Source organism: Mustelus asterias, chromosome 3 (assembly GCF_964213995.1).
Source record: "Mustelus asterias chromosome 3, sMusAst1.hap1.1, whole genome shotgun sequence".
NCBI lineage: Eukaryota > Metazoa > Chordata > Chondrichthyes > Carcharhiniformes > Triakidae > Mustelus > Mustelus asterias.
In genome coordinates, this window is record NC_135803.1 from 54,924,469 (window position 1) to 54,939,497 (window position 15,029).

General features: G+C 41.8%; 2 protein-coding genes across 4 annotated transcripts in view; both read left to right on the forward strand.

The window, feature by feature from the left end:
* rsrc1 (arginine/serine-rich coiled-coil 1) overlaps positions 1-5,327 on the forward strand; it is a 385,706-nt gene extending 380,379 nt beyond the window's left edge. For all 3 annotated transcript variants that reach the window (XM_078209009.1, XM_078209010.1, XM_078209011.1), the window contains exon 11: positions 5,033-5,327. In XM_078209009.1, coding sequence (XP_078065135.1) covers positions 5,033-5,131 — 99 coding nt within the window. In that variant the 3' untranslated portion in view covers positions 5,132-5,327. The remainder of the gene's footprint in view (positions 1-5,032) is intronic.
* Positions 5,328-8,860: 3,533 nt separating this feature from the next.
* Positions 8,861-15,029, forward strand: part of mlf1 (myeloid leukemia factor 1) — a 38,879-nt gene continuing 32,710 nt past the window's right edge. The window contains exon 1 of the mRNA XM_078209012.1: positions 8,861-9,145. Coding sequence (XP_078065138.1) covers positions 9,111-9,145 — 35 coding nt within the window. The 5' untranslated portion in view covers positions 8,861-9,110. The remainder of the gene's footprint in view (positions 9,146-15,029) is intronic.

The following is a 15,029-nucleotide window of genomic DNA, read 5'->3' on the forward strand; positions in this document are numbered from 1 at the left end:
AAAAAAGCAAAAGCAGAGAAACACCCTATACTGATCAACCACTGCAACTACCAATCTACCCAGCTGTCTTTGATCCTCCTCGCCTCTGGGATTATCTGAAAGCAGTCGAGAGGCTGGGGGCAGCAACATGCCTCCTTCACTATCACCAAATTCTTTAACGTGGGTTCAGCTGCAAAAAGTGTGATGTTTGAAATAACTTACATCTTGGACTTACTCAAACAACAAGGAATCGACGACTTCCAAATCAAACATCTCTACCAGTCATTCAAATCTGTCACGACTCATACATTTAAGAAGTATCCACAGAGTTTCATACCTAACTTGCCATTTAAATTAGACTACAATTGCTAGGATCCAAATTTACAGACCAAAACATTTTAAAGAAATTGTGCAATGACATCAAAGATGAGAGCATAATTTAAATTACACTTGCTCTGAATCAGTTGATGCATAATGATTAAAGTCCAGAATGGCATATCAGTGAATTAGACACTCATCCTGCTCCAGCAATTAAAAAAAAACATCACATGATCTTTCCCATGGACATTTGTTGTCAATACCTTTATTATTATATCGACATTCACACTATTCTATTAAATATGTGAATGAAAGTGGGTAATATGAAAAATTGGCTGCAGGTATTTGCAACTTGCAAAATTACACGAGGCATTCATTGTGCCCCGGTGTGGATAGCAAGCACAAAGAGGATTTTGGAGCCTGCATAAGGTATGGTATAAAGGTACATTAGGTCCTGGTATCACCCGAATGAGATGGTTGTACAATAAAAACAACAACTAACTTGCTTTAATATGAACATACATAATAGGAGCAGAAGTAGCCATTAAGATCAAGTCTGATCTGTTTGTGTTTCAAGTTCCAAATTCCTATCTACCCCCAATAATCTCTGATTCACTTGCTTAACTACCTTAAAAATATTCAGTGACTCTGCTCCCACTGCCTTCTGAGGCAGATAGTTCCAAAGCTGCACAAGCCTTTGAGAAAAAAAGATTTTTTTCATATCTGTCCTATAAGGGTGACCCCTAATTTTAGAATAGTGCCCCCTAGCTCTGGAGTCATCCACAAGAAGAAACATCCTTCCCACATCCACCTTGTCAAGACAATTCAGGACCTTACATACTTTAATCAAGTCACCCTTCGCACTTCTAAACTCTAGTGGAAACAAACCCAGCCTTTCCAACCTATCCCCATAAGACAATCCACTCATTCCAGGTAGCAATCTAGTCAAATATGAAAGCAAACTCCTGTGGATGCTGGAATGTGAAAGGAACACAGAAAATGCTGGAAAATCTCAGCAAGTTTGACAGCATCTGTGAGAACAGAGAGAATAGAGTTAACGTTTCAAGTCTGGTTGACTCTTTGTCAGAGCGAAAGAGAATTGGAAATAGGATGTCTAATCAGTCTGAACCTCCTCCAATGAATTTACATCCTTCCTTGGAGACTAGAATAGCACACAGTATTCAAAAGTGTGATCTCACCAATGCCCTGTATAACTGAAGCAAAAATTCTTGCTTTCATGTTCAATTTCTCTCATAATTAAAGGATAGCATTACATCAGCCTTGATTACCTGCTGTGCCTGCATACTATTTTTTTGTGATCCATGCACCCTTTGCACCTTGGAAATCTGCAGGCATTCTCCATTTATGAAATACTCTGCTTTTTTATTTATCCTGCCAAAGTGAATATCTTCATGTTTTCCCACATTATACTCCATCTGCCAGATTTTTGCTCACTCTCTCAACCTGTCTGCAAGCTCCTTATGTCTTCTTCGCAACAAACTTTCCTACTTATCTTTGAGTTGTCTGCAAACTTAGCTACCATGCTTCACTCCCCTCATCTAAGTCATTGATGTGAATTGTAAAAAGTTAAGACCCCAGCACTGCAGATCCCTGCAGGATCCCATTTGTCACATCCTGCCAATTAAACCACCCATTTACTCTCCATTTTCTTCCTGCCAGCTGATCTTCTATCCAGGCTAATGTATCAGACATTACAACATGGGCTTTTGTTTTCTGCTGTAACCTTTAATGTGGCAGCTTATCAAATGTCTTCTGTATATCCAAATACAGTACATCTATAGGCTCCCCTTTATTCACAGCATATGTTAATCCTTCAAAGAACTCTAATAAATTGGTTAAACATAATTTCTCCATCACAAAACAATACTGACACTTCCTGATTATCTTGAGTGTCCAGTTACAACCACTTTAATGATTGACTCTACGACCTTACCCACGACAGATGTCGAGCTAACTGACCTAGAGTTTCCCCTTTTCTGCCCCCCTCCCTTCTTAACTAGAGGGGTTATATTTGCTCATTTCCAGTTTAATGGAGCCTTTCTAGAATATGGTAAATTTTGAAAAGTAACCACCAACAAATCTATTTCATTCGCCACCACTTTTAAGGCCCGAGAATGAAATCCATCAGGCCCTGGAGACTTGTCAGGCCGCAACTTCATACGTTTTCTCAGTGCAACTTCCCTACTGATTGTAATTTCACCAAGTTTCTCTCTGGCCCTGATTGATAGCTATTACTGGAATATTTTTTGTTTCCTCTATAGTGAAGACAGAAGTAAAATATTTGCTCATTGCAGCTGCCATTTCCTTGTTATCTACTATTAAGTCCCCATTGTCATCTTCTAGAGCAGGGGTCTCCAAACTACAGCCCGCGGGCCACATCCGGCCCGAGTGGGTCACATCCGGCCCGAGCGGGTCACATCCAGCCCGAGCGGGTCACATCCGGCCCGAGCGGGTCACATCCGGCCCGAGCGGGTCACATCCAGCCCGAGCGGGTCACATCCGGCCCGAGCGGGTCACATCCGGCCCGAGCGGGTCACATCCAGCCCGAGCGGGTCACATCCAGCCCGAGCGGGTCACATCCAGCCCGAGCGGGTCACATCCGGCCCGGATAAAATAAATTTTATTCATTCATTTATAGAACTAATTTTTTTCTTTGGCCCACGAAAATGTGCAAAATATACGATGTGGCCCTTATACTGAAAAGTTTGGAGACCCCTGTTCTAGAGGACTAACACTCACTCACTTTACTTATTCTTTTCCTGTTCGAATGCCAGTAGAAACTCTTGTTATTCATTTTTGCATTTCTAGGCAGCTTCCTCTCATAACCTAATTTCTCTTTACCGATTAACCATTTAGTCATTCTTTCGCGTTCTTTATATTCTGACCAATCATCTGACCAGTTTTATTCTATTTCCTTAAGTTTGATGCTCCCTCAAACTTTAATTAACCGCGGATAGTGGATCCTCCATTTAGAATTTTTCTTTGCAGTAGGAATATACGTATTCAGAGTATTCTGAAATATTCCCTTAAATGTCGGCCACTGCTTCATCTATTAATCTATCCCATAGCCTAGTTTCCCAGTTGACCTCAGCGAGCTCGGTTTTCATGCCTACATATAAGGTGAACATATTGCCCTTATTTAAGTTTAAAGTACTAGACCCACTCTTCTCCATTTCATTCTGGTGTAAATTTCATCATATTATGGTTGCTGCCACCTTGGGGTGCCTTTACTCTGAGGTCATTAATTGATCCATCGCATTACACAATGTCATGTCCAGTCTAACCCGTTCTCTGGTTGGTTCCAGAATGTGCTGCTGATAAAAACTGTCTTGAAAGAATTCAATGAACTCTTCAGCCAGGCTTCTATTGCCAATCTGACTTTCTAGTTTATATGTAGATTGAAGTCACCCTGATTATTGTCATCCCTTTATCACAGGCATCCAATGCTGCTTCTTGTATACTTTGTCCTACATTGTGGTTACTATTAGGGGGCCTGTAGACCACTTGCATTAGTGACTTTTCCCTACTATTTCTTATCTCAGCCAAAACTGATTCTACATCCTGATCTCCTGAACCAAGGTCATTTCTAACTATTGCACAATTGCCATCCTTTATTAACCTTTCCCTACCTTCCTATTTTTCTTGACTGTCATATACTCCTCAATATTCAGGACCCAATCATTGCAGAGTGCCTATTTAAAACAGGATTAAAGGAAAATTCACCATTGAACTTTTAAAAACAAAACTATTCTTTACCCTTTGCCCATTCTTTTCCATATTCCTTTGCCCTTCATCAACATGGTGCCCCTTCCCCAAACTACAAAGGTTTCCTGTATACAACACTAGCCCTTTGCTAACTGCTATTACCTGTCCAAGCAACCCTGACATGCTCAACACATCATGAAACTTGTAACCAAACAGCAATAAATTATGTAGTTGCAGTTGGGACCTTTAAACAGAGTATTATATCCATTTTGACTTTTTGGGAATACTTATTCGATTTAATGTAACCTGCTGGACCAGGTGCTTGGAAAATGGGATTAAAATGAACGACTCGTTTATTTTTTCTCTTTTTGGCTGGTGCAGACACAATGGCTGAATGGCCTCTTCCTGCACCATAACCTTTCTCTGATTCTGTGGTATCAATGCAACTGTACTTAGCAAGAATAGTAAAATGCTTTGTAATTATACTGGATAAATGCTTTAAAAATTCAAGGCAATTGTTCACGTTTGTTCGTCGTGATGGCTCCTCTTGATGGACATCTGCAACTTTGAGTTTATAAGATGAAAGTTTTGTCAATAGTTTCAAAGGGACAACATGCTTGTTCTTCAAGAAATTAAACTCTCTTATATATGTATGTTTTCGAAGTAGGATATTTCATCAGTATTCTGTTCTTGAGACCCCTCTGTCACCTTGGGAAAGGGACTGATGGGTCATTTTGTTTCCATCCTTGCATTGTAATGTCTGACCTCTGCATTGAAGTTCACATTCCAAGGTTGGAAGATACTTCACACAGAGTTTGCATCACTATCTGCACAGAAACTTTTATGAAAGAGCAAGTTGCGTGGGTTCTCATTCACTTGCAGTTGCACTTTAAAAAAAATTGGATAAGCATGTCAGACAAACAGCTCTATGTTAAAAAATATTGAGTTAAAGAACGACAGTACGTTGTTAGAACTAATTTCTGTACTTGGTCTTATTCTGCTACTACAGTTGTTCATGGACAAGAAAGAAGCAGAAGAAAAGTGGTTCAAGAGGTTAATCACTCTGCGGCAGGAGAAATTAATGGGAAGTCCAGTGTCTGGATTTTGAATGTTGTTTATGTTTTTTAAATGACTGAACCATCAGCCAATAAGTCTGTTGTGAAATTATTGCATTTCATTGTTTTATCTTGCAATGTATGATTTTCTATTATGAAGAGAGCTGATTGTTGAAAGTTGAGGATTTCTGATTGAGCAAACTATTAAATGTGTAATAGCTGTTACTTTTCATTAAGTAATTTGCATATCTAGAGTCTTCAGCTTTAAATTTGTTACACTGCATTTCATATTATTGTAAAGTGTGTGACTTGTTCATGCTCATAGTCATTCAGAAACTTAAATTGTTGCTTCTAGGACTTTATTAGCAAAATTGTTGTGTGGTGCAGCAAATTTTATGTTGTATCATGCAATAATTAGAGAAAAATACTTCGAAAATAAATTTACAAATTAAAAGCAATAAATCCAATTCAGGACTGGGAATTCAGAAGATGAGAAATAATGACAATAGTTTGTGAAAACTGTTTTAACCCCAAGTTCAATATTTTTGGTTTAAGTTGTTCCTTGTTTAGAAGTATTACTTTACTGGCCTTGTTAAAATCTAACCCAAAACTGGTTGATATCAGAGTAACATCTTTCAGCTACTCGTTTGAGAGGTAGCGAAGGAGTTTACTTGACTCAAGCTGGAGATTCCTAAAAGCATTGTACTCTGAAGCCTACTGGGTGGAGCAGAACCTGTTGGGCAAGAAGCGGAGACCTTAAAGATCAGTGAAAAATTATTCTTATGGGCCAAGATGAGCAAGAGTGCTGATCCAGATCCCTCAAAAATAATCTGAGCTGTTGCCATCTCCCATCCCCCACCACTCCCCAATGATCTCAACCTCTTTCCCCCATCAGATTTATCTTGCTGATTGTGGAATAGTCTAATTCTACCTGATTTTAAACAAAACAGTGCCCAGTGCAGTCAATGAATGTCATATCCAATGCGGACGGTGAAGGTTGCACAATGACTGGTGGAGGCAGTTAAGGTCTCATAGTCCAAAAGACAAAATGTTGGAAAATCTCAGCAGGTCTGGCAGCATCTGTAAGGAGAGAAAAGAGCTGACGTTTTAAGTCCAGACTACCCTTTGTCAAAGCTAAAAGGCATAGAAAGTAGGAGATATTCCAAAGTGGTGCCTCTAATATGTGTTCCTTTTTCCTCAACCGTGGATTCCCATCTACAGTTGTCGACAGGGCCCTCAACAGCGTGTGGTCCATCTCCCGCGCCACGACCCTCACCCCCTCCCCTTCCTTCCAGAACAAGGATAGAGTTCCCCTTGTTCTCACATTTCACCCCACCAGCCTCCGCATGCAAAGCATATTCCTCCGCCATTTTTGTCAACTCCAGTGTGATGCCACCACCAAACACATCTTCCCTTCACTCTCTCTGTCAGCATTCCGCAGAGATTGTTCCCTCTGGGATAACCTCGTCCACCCATTCACTATACCCAACACCGTCACTCATGGCACCTTCCCATGCAATCGCAGAAGGTGTAACACCTGTTCCTTTAGCTCTATGCTCACCATTCAAGGTCCAAAACATTCATTCCAGGTTAAGCAGTGTTTCACTTGCACCTCTTTCAATTTGGTCTATTGCATTCGCTGCTCCCAATGTGGTCGTCTCTATATCGGAGAAACCAAGCGTAGACTGGGTGATTTCTTTGCTGAGCACCTTCAGTCTGTGTGCAATCAGGACCCTGACTTTCCGGTTGATTGCCATTTTAACACATGATCCTGCTCCCATGCCCACATGTCTGTCCTTGGCTTGCTATAATGTTCCAGTGAAGCTCAACGCAAACTGGAGGAACAGCATCTCATCTTCCAGCTGGGCACTTTACAGCCTTCTGGTCTCAACATCGAATTCAACAACTTCAGATGATTTGCTCTACCCTACCTTGTCTCCTTTGTTTTCAATCTATTTTATTTAAGTTTTTCTGTTCTCTACCTTTTATTTTATTGTCTTTCTTCATTTTTCTTTTCCCCCTACTCTTTCCCCCTTTATCCACTTCCCTTACCTTTTCTCCCCCTTTGCTGCTCCTTTTCTAAATCTTACCGATGTCCCATCCATTTTCCTTTCCCCCAAAGGAAAATCTTCATTTTAGCTCCTCTGCCATTTGGCCATTCACACCCTTTATTCTCTCTGTGGACAGCTATTAGCAGTCTTTTCCCCTAGTTTCTGTGGCTATGATTCATCTTTCATTCCCCTGCCCTGCAGTATAAATACCTCCCACTTTCTATGCCTTTTAGCTTTGACAAAGGGTTGTCTGGACTTGAAACGTCAGTTCTTTTCTCTCTTTACAGATGCTGCCAGACCTGCTGAGATTTTCCAGCATTTCCTCTTTTGGTTTCAGATTCCAGCATCTGTAGTAATTTGCTTTTATCTAAGGTCTCATAGTTCCTGATGCAGCCAGTGAATGTTACAGTAACTGATGCAGGTAGTAAAGATACAGGCAGTGAAGGTTGCATGTTGCCCGATGTAGCCAATGAATGTCACATTATGCCCAATTCAGTGAAAGTTGCATAGTGCCCAGTGCAGGTTGCATAGTGACCGGTGCACTTTAGGTTGCAAGAAGACCTGATGTGTCCAAACCAGATTGTGAAGGTCATACATTGCCCGGTACAGGAAATGAAGGTTGGATGGTGCCCAGTGCAGTTGTGAAAGTTGCATGATGCCTTTCACAGACCTAATGAGTACAGGTTGCACAATGCCCAATGCAACTATTTAAATAATCTGCTTACAGAGTGAGATAGTATATCAAATTTCTAACCATATATTGAGAATGGGGAGAATCGAATAATATTTACTCTGAGACCTTAACTGTCTACACCATTGTGCGACCACACCTGAACATGCCTCCTGCCCAATGTATTTGTTTTTTGAGTTTTCATGCTGTTTGTCATGAGTTAATGAACATACGGTGCAAAAAGAAGGCATTTAAGTGTACCAAATGGAAATTGTATGCTTGCAACATTGCACAATCTATCCAGGGTCTCAAATTGCTGATTCCCAAATTTGTTTCTCCATTGTCATCACTTATTCTGTTTTAAAATATTGCCACCTTTGCTATGGTGAGAATAATGTTCCCATTTTACAACATACACCAGAATTAAGACAGGGACATGTCAAACAGGATAATTGAGTTAATTGTAAGCCTTTTCCAATTTGGTAAAATAGCACATATTGTCAGATGTTCAAGGTTTGCATGGATATTTTTGGGGGTTACTAAATTTTGCCTCTTTAATTTGTAGATTTTATCAGGAGGCCTATAAACAAATTGAAAAATGGTATCAGCTCTGCTTCCAATTTCCACCCTGCCCTCAATTTCACATGTTCCATCTCCGACTGGCATATCTTTGGAAGCGCATTTATTGGAATGTTTTGTCAATTTTTAAAACTTAACTGATTTTGGGTGTCCTTAATGGTATAATTATTTTTCTGCCATTTGCGTGTGGGATCGAAGCATTTAATCGCAGCACAGCACCTTGGGCAGATTGCTTCCCCCCGTCAGCAAAACGTGCATTATCTATCACATGTGGCGCCAAGCCCTTGGTGAGCTTTGCGGGGAGCTGGAGGGGAGAAAGTATTCACTATGGCGTGACGTCACCTTGCTGTGACGTGGCACTGGAGCCACTGATTGGAGGTTGCCATAGCAACCTTTCACAGCGGGAGCCGAGCGGATTGGACAGCTCTCCACCAATCCGCAGTTTTCCCTTGTACCTCTGCCCCCCCCCCCAGTTACGCGTTGCCATAGCGACGGTGCGCATCAAAACAAAAGCTGCGCAGCGGCTGTCAGGCTCCAGAAGTTTCTGCGGGAGTTTGGGCGACGGAGCGGCAGGGAAGGGGGGGTGTCCCTGGTTTGGGGAGGGGAGTGGAGAGGGAGGCTGATTATATCCAACCTGCACTAGCCCGGGAGCAAGGCCGTTGAGAGAACGCCGAGCGGCAGGAACAGCAGCAGCCCCCGTCCGACCTCAGCTCAACCTGGTCCGGCGGCACCATGTTCCGTGAAATGGAGGAGGACCCGTTCTTCACGTAAGTTTAGGTGACAGTGTCTGCCTCGGTTACCGACACATCTTTGTCACTTCTTTATTCCTTTTTGTGGGCAGAGGTATTCAAAATCATGAGGGGACTGTACAGAGTAGATAGCGAGGACCAGTGGAAGGATCGAGAACAAGAGGCCGCAGAGTTGAGATGATTGCAGCAATGTCAACAGGAGGAAAAACGTTTATCTTTCATTTCTCAGTGTCACAAGTAAGGCTCACATTAACACTGCAATGAAGTTACTGTGAAAATCCCCTAGTCGACACACTCCGATGCCTGTTCGGGTACACTGAGGGAGAACTTAGCATAGCCAATGCACCTAACTCGTACATCTTTGTGGACTGTGGGAGGAAACCGGAGCACCCGGAGGAAACACACGCAACACAGGGAGAATGTGCAGGCTCTGCACAGACAGTGATCTCAGCTGGGGATCGAACCCGAGTCCCTGGTGCAGTGAGACAGCAGTGTGAATCCCCGGCAGATTAGGATCTGTCTGCCCTGCTTGAAAATATGGGTGGAAGTAAGGATCAATTCAAATATTCAAGAGGGAACTGGATCGTTATCTGAAAAGTTTGCAGGGCTAGGTGAAAAGCAAAGGATTAGCAGTAAGTAGATTGCTCCATTTACAAGCTAATGCAAACACGATGGGCCGAATCACCTCCTTTTGTGCTCTTTACAGACAACATAAATCACCCAAGCTGAGGAAAACTGAGAGGGACCCAATCAGTGCAATGGGGTGACTGCAGCAATTGTTGGGATGGAGACCATCATTCCCACTCCATTCTATTTTACTTGTTATTGCTTTTATTTTAATAATTCCAGAACTTAAAAAAACACAATAACACTTACTGCTTCCGAACTTGCTCATTTTGATCTCCACAAAATGTTAAATGAAATATTTGAATACAAAGTTTGTTTTTTGAGAGCTATTTGATTTCTAGGCAGAAAACTGGTTATGGATGCGGGTTAGTTATTCCAGGCTGTAATATCTTGAGAAAGGCAGATAGAAACACACAACTATTTGCTGGGATATCATGGAGAGAACAATCCTTTGGGAGTGCTGTGAGGGGAGGAGGAGATATGCCCGGTGGTGGAATAATGCTGGAGGTGGCAGATGGGCTGCACGGTGGCACAGTGGTTAGCACTGCTGCCTCACAGCTCCAGGGACCCGGGTTCGATTCCCAGCTTGGGTCACTGTCTGTGTGGAGTTGGCATGTTCTCCCCGTGTCTGCATGGGTTTCCTCCCATAGTCAAAAGATGTGCAGGTTAGGTTGATTGGTCATGCTAAATTGCCCCTTAGTGTCCCAGAATGTGTATGTTAGAGGGATTAGCAGGGTAAATATGTGGGGTTTCGGGGATAAGGCCCAGGTGGGATTGTGGTCAGTGCAGACTCGTAGGCCGAATGGCCTCCTTCTGCACTGTAGGGATTCTATGGTTTCTAAATGACAGAAAATGTTCCATTCAATATGCAAGCTGGTGCAGTGGTAGGTGGCAATAAGGAGAATCCTATCTTGATTTTGGGAGGGAGGGAAAGGGATAAGAACAAAAATGCAGGAAATATTGTGATGCAGTGAAGGATGAAGGGAAATCTTTGGTTGAGGATAAAAGAAGATATCTCAGAAACGCTAGTGTGGAATGATGCCTGATTGAAAATGATTTAACACAAATTGAGGAACAGAGAATGGAATGGGTGTAGGATGTGAGGAAGTGTAGGGAGTTGGTAGACTTGTAATGAATATTATCATAGCATCATAGAATCCCTACAGTGCAGTTGGTGGCCTCAAGTCTGCACCCACTCTCTAACAGTATTTTTACCCAGGCCCATCCCCGCTCCATTCCTTTAGCCCCATGTGTTTACCCCACTAACCGACAGATCTTGGGATACTCAGGGACAATTTAGCATAGCCAATCCACCTAAACTGCACAGAAACCCATGCAGACACCAGGAGAACATGCAAACTCCACACAGTAACCCAAGGCTGGAATTGAACCCCCGTTCCTGGTGCTAGGAGGCAGCTGTGCCACCGTGCTGCCCTCGAACCTCTATGCCATCATGCTGCTCTGAATGAAAATTAGTTAATAGAAATGGAGACAAGGAAGGGAAAGGAGACAAAAAGTCGGGAGATGGAGCATGTGAAATTGAGGATAGTCAATTAGAATATTGTGTGCAATTCTGATTGCCACATTATAGGAAGGATGTGATTGCATTAGAGGGGGTCCAGAGGAGATTCACCAGGATGTTGCCTGGGATGGAACATTTAAGTTATGAAGACAGGTTGGGTAGGCTTGGATTGTTTTCGTTGGAGCAGAGAAGACAGGGGTGACCCGATTTGTGGTGTACAATATTATAAGGGACATGGACAGAGTAGATAAGGAGCAGCTGTTGCCCTTATTTGAAGGGTCAGTCACAAGGGTACATGGGTTCAAGATGAGGGGCAGGAGATTTCGGGGGAATGCGAGGAAAAAACCTTTTTACCCAGAAGGTGGTGACGGTCTGGAATGGGCTGCCTGAGAAGATGGTAGAGGTGGGTTGCCTCACATCCTTTTAAAAATTACCTGGATGAGCACTTGGCACATCATAACATTCAAGGCTATGGGCCAAATGCTGGTGGATGGGATGAGGTGGGAGTTCAGTGTTTTTCACATGTCTGACTTGATGGCCATAGGGCCTTCTCTGCACTCTCTGATTCAATGATATCAAGAAGAGTGCAAGATTCTATAATTCTATTGCCTCCTCAATTCTAACTTGAACCCAAACCTTCCCAATTGAAACTCTAAAGCAAATTATGATGACAATAGCACAAGGTGATATCAATAGTTATGGAACGCATGGGAAAAAAATAGTTCATGATGACCAGATCCAGTACTGGTAATGGGGGGAAAAAACTAAACAACTTGCATTTTATATAGTGGGATTTGTGTCTATAAATGGTCTCAAAAGTGCTTCACAGCCAACAAATTACTTCTGAAGTGTAGTCGCAGGCAAAGGGAAAAAAACATTTTTGTCACAGGAACATGCTACAAACATAACTGATTAGTTTGATTTTAAACAAGTAGGATTTGGGAAGAAGAAGAACGGGTAAAATATAGGATAGACTCAGCCCAGGAAGACTGTTGCAGGTGACCTGTCACAGTTCCTTGAATTGTTGTTTCTAATTTACGTCATTGACCTGAATACAGACACCAATGGTTAATTGGCTAACTTTGGAATTTAGATGGTAAATGAATTTCACTACAACATGCAGGATGCTAACTCTTAAGAAAAAGAATGGACAACAAAAAAGAAACTCTAGGAAATGACCTGGAAGGGAGAGTAAAATCATTCCATCAATGTTTAAAATTCTGCTTTTAAATTTGGAGGAAACACACATTTCACAAAGTCCACAAAATCTTCCCAGTTGGACTGCACCCTAACTGGTAAACCTTAAAGAGACTGCTTGAGACTGCCAAATAACTAAGTTTATTAGTTTTAATTTGCTTCAATGCAGACACAGAAAAAGAAGAAGTGCTTCTGGATCCATTTATCTTGTCACTGTCTGGCTATTGCTATCCAAGATGAAAGTCATTCTCCTCCCCCGCCCCCCCCCCAAAAAAAATTTTGGCACATCAATTCCACATCATTCACTCATTAGGTAAAACGTTTTTGCAGATTTGGCTCCACTTATTGTTTGAATGTTTTTTGACAATCTGCTTGATCCTGTCTTCCTATTTCTTAGTAAGAAGTCTCACAACACCAGGTTAAAGTCCAACAGGTTTATTTGGTAGCAAATACCATAAGCTTTCGGAGTGTCACATCATTCTCCACATCATTCCTATTTCTTCTCAGAGTCTTGGTCTTTTTTCTCTAATCATGAGAATGTAATTCTGACTGCTGCTATCTAACTTTTATATTAGATTGCAACATTTTCCCAGCTTGAATCCAAATTATACAGCATTGTTGTGTGCATGATGTTTTTTGATCTTGGCAAAAGCTGCAGTACGGGTTTGAGAAAACAAAATCCAAGCCTGGTATGAAGATTGGCCATCCAACATTAGTTTCCAAAGGCTATTCATTTTTCTACGGTAGTTGTGCAGGAATTGTTTGGGGTGGCCTTATGCAATTGACATGTCTGTCATTCTGAAAGGAAATCTTTTGTCAGAATACAGTGACTGTCACATCACACAGATTTTAACACCTCTGATTTCAGATTCTTAGTCTATACTATTTAATCACGTTATCAAGATTCATATGTAAGGCTTCATTACTGGAGGTGTGGCACCGTACCTGGTACGTTGGCAAGCTGTTCAGCTGTGCAGTAAATCATAGTGGGAGAGCAGAGTATTTAAAAGCAGTTTAGGAATGGCACAGCAATACGGCAAAGCTGGAACCAAGCAGAGGTAGGAAAGAATTCAGTCAGCCCCTTGCTATGCACCTTATACACTTATGACTATGTGGCCAAATTCCATTCCAACTCGATTTTCAAGTTTGCTGATGATGCCACCATGGTAGGTTGGATTTCAAATAATGATGAAACAGAGTTCAGGAAAGAGATAGAGAATCTGGTGAATTGGTGCGACAACAATAATCTCTCCCTCAATGTCAGCAAATCGAAGGAGATAGCGACGTCAGGAAGTATAGTGGAGGATATGCCCCTGTCTACATCAACGGGGATGAAGTGGAGATGGTCAAGTTTCTAGGTGTCCAGATCACCAACAACCTGTCCTGGTCCTTCCATGTCGACACTATAGTTCAGAAAGCCCACCAACGCCTCTACTTTCTCAGGAAGAAATTTGGCATGTCCACTATGACTCTCACTAATTTTTATAGATGCACCATAGAAAGCATCCTTTCCAGATTCATCACAACTTGGTATGACTCCGACTCTGATCAAGACCGCAAGGAACTACAAACGGTTGTGAACCGAGCCCAGTCCATCGTGCAAACCAGCTCCTCAGCTACCCGCTGCCTCGGAAAAGCAGCCAGCATAATCAAGGACCCCATGCATCTCGGGCATATACTCTCTTCCACCACCTTCCGCCAGGAAAAAGATACAGAAGTCTGAGGCCACATACCAACCGACTCAACAAGAGCTTCTTCCCTGCGCACTTCATGGTCCATAGCTAATGCAAGGAGTTTAATGAATAAGATGAATAAGCCGAGAGCACAAATCTTTAAGCTGCAGGTTGAATGTCAAAATTCTTGCTGTCTGAAAACTGAAATGTCCATTTAAAAAAATTCTATCTTATTCAGTAAAATTAAATTAAAACTTGCTGTCCAAATACTGGGACAACTGGGCTAGGTGCTTGTTCTTGGTGATACGCTGGGCTAGTTATCACCTTTTTTGCTTTGTTTACAGTAGCATACTGATTTACTTAAAAAAAAGTATACATTATTTACTATTTTCATACTTTATCATGTTCTCTTATTCATTTAATTTGGCATAGGATAGACTTATTATCCAAAATCTGGGAAAATCCAATATTCAGCTTTGTTTTTGGTCCCAAGAGTGCTGAATTTTGACATCCAACCTGTATTACTGCTTAGAAAGGGGAATACTGGCTTAATGTTTCTGGTTACAGGGTTTTTGAATGAGATAACAGATTGAAAAAGAAAGTGGGATAGCAATATCGATTAATGATGGTATGTTAGAGAACTCATAAAATGAGGTTATATAGGTTGAACCCAGGAACAGAAAAATGGCTGTGTCACTGCTAGGGAGTGTACTACAGATCTCCTAACAGTCCAAGTGTGAGATATAGTAGACAGATTTTTGACATGCAAAACAATAAGGGGATAATAATGGAGGATTTCAGTCACACTAATATTAACTGAGATACAGTCAGTGTAAAAAGATATGAGGGGCACAGAGCTCCTAAATTGCATTCAGGATAATTT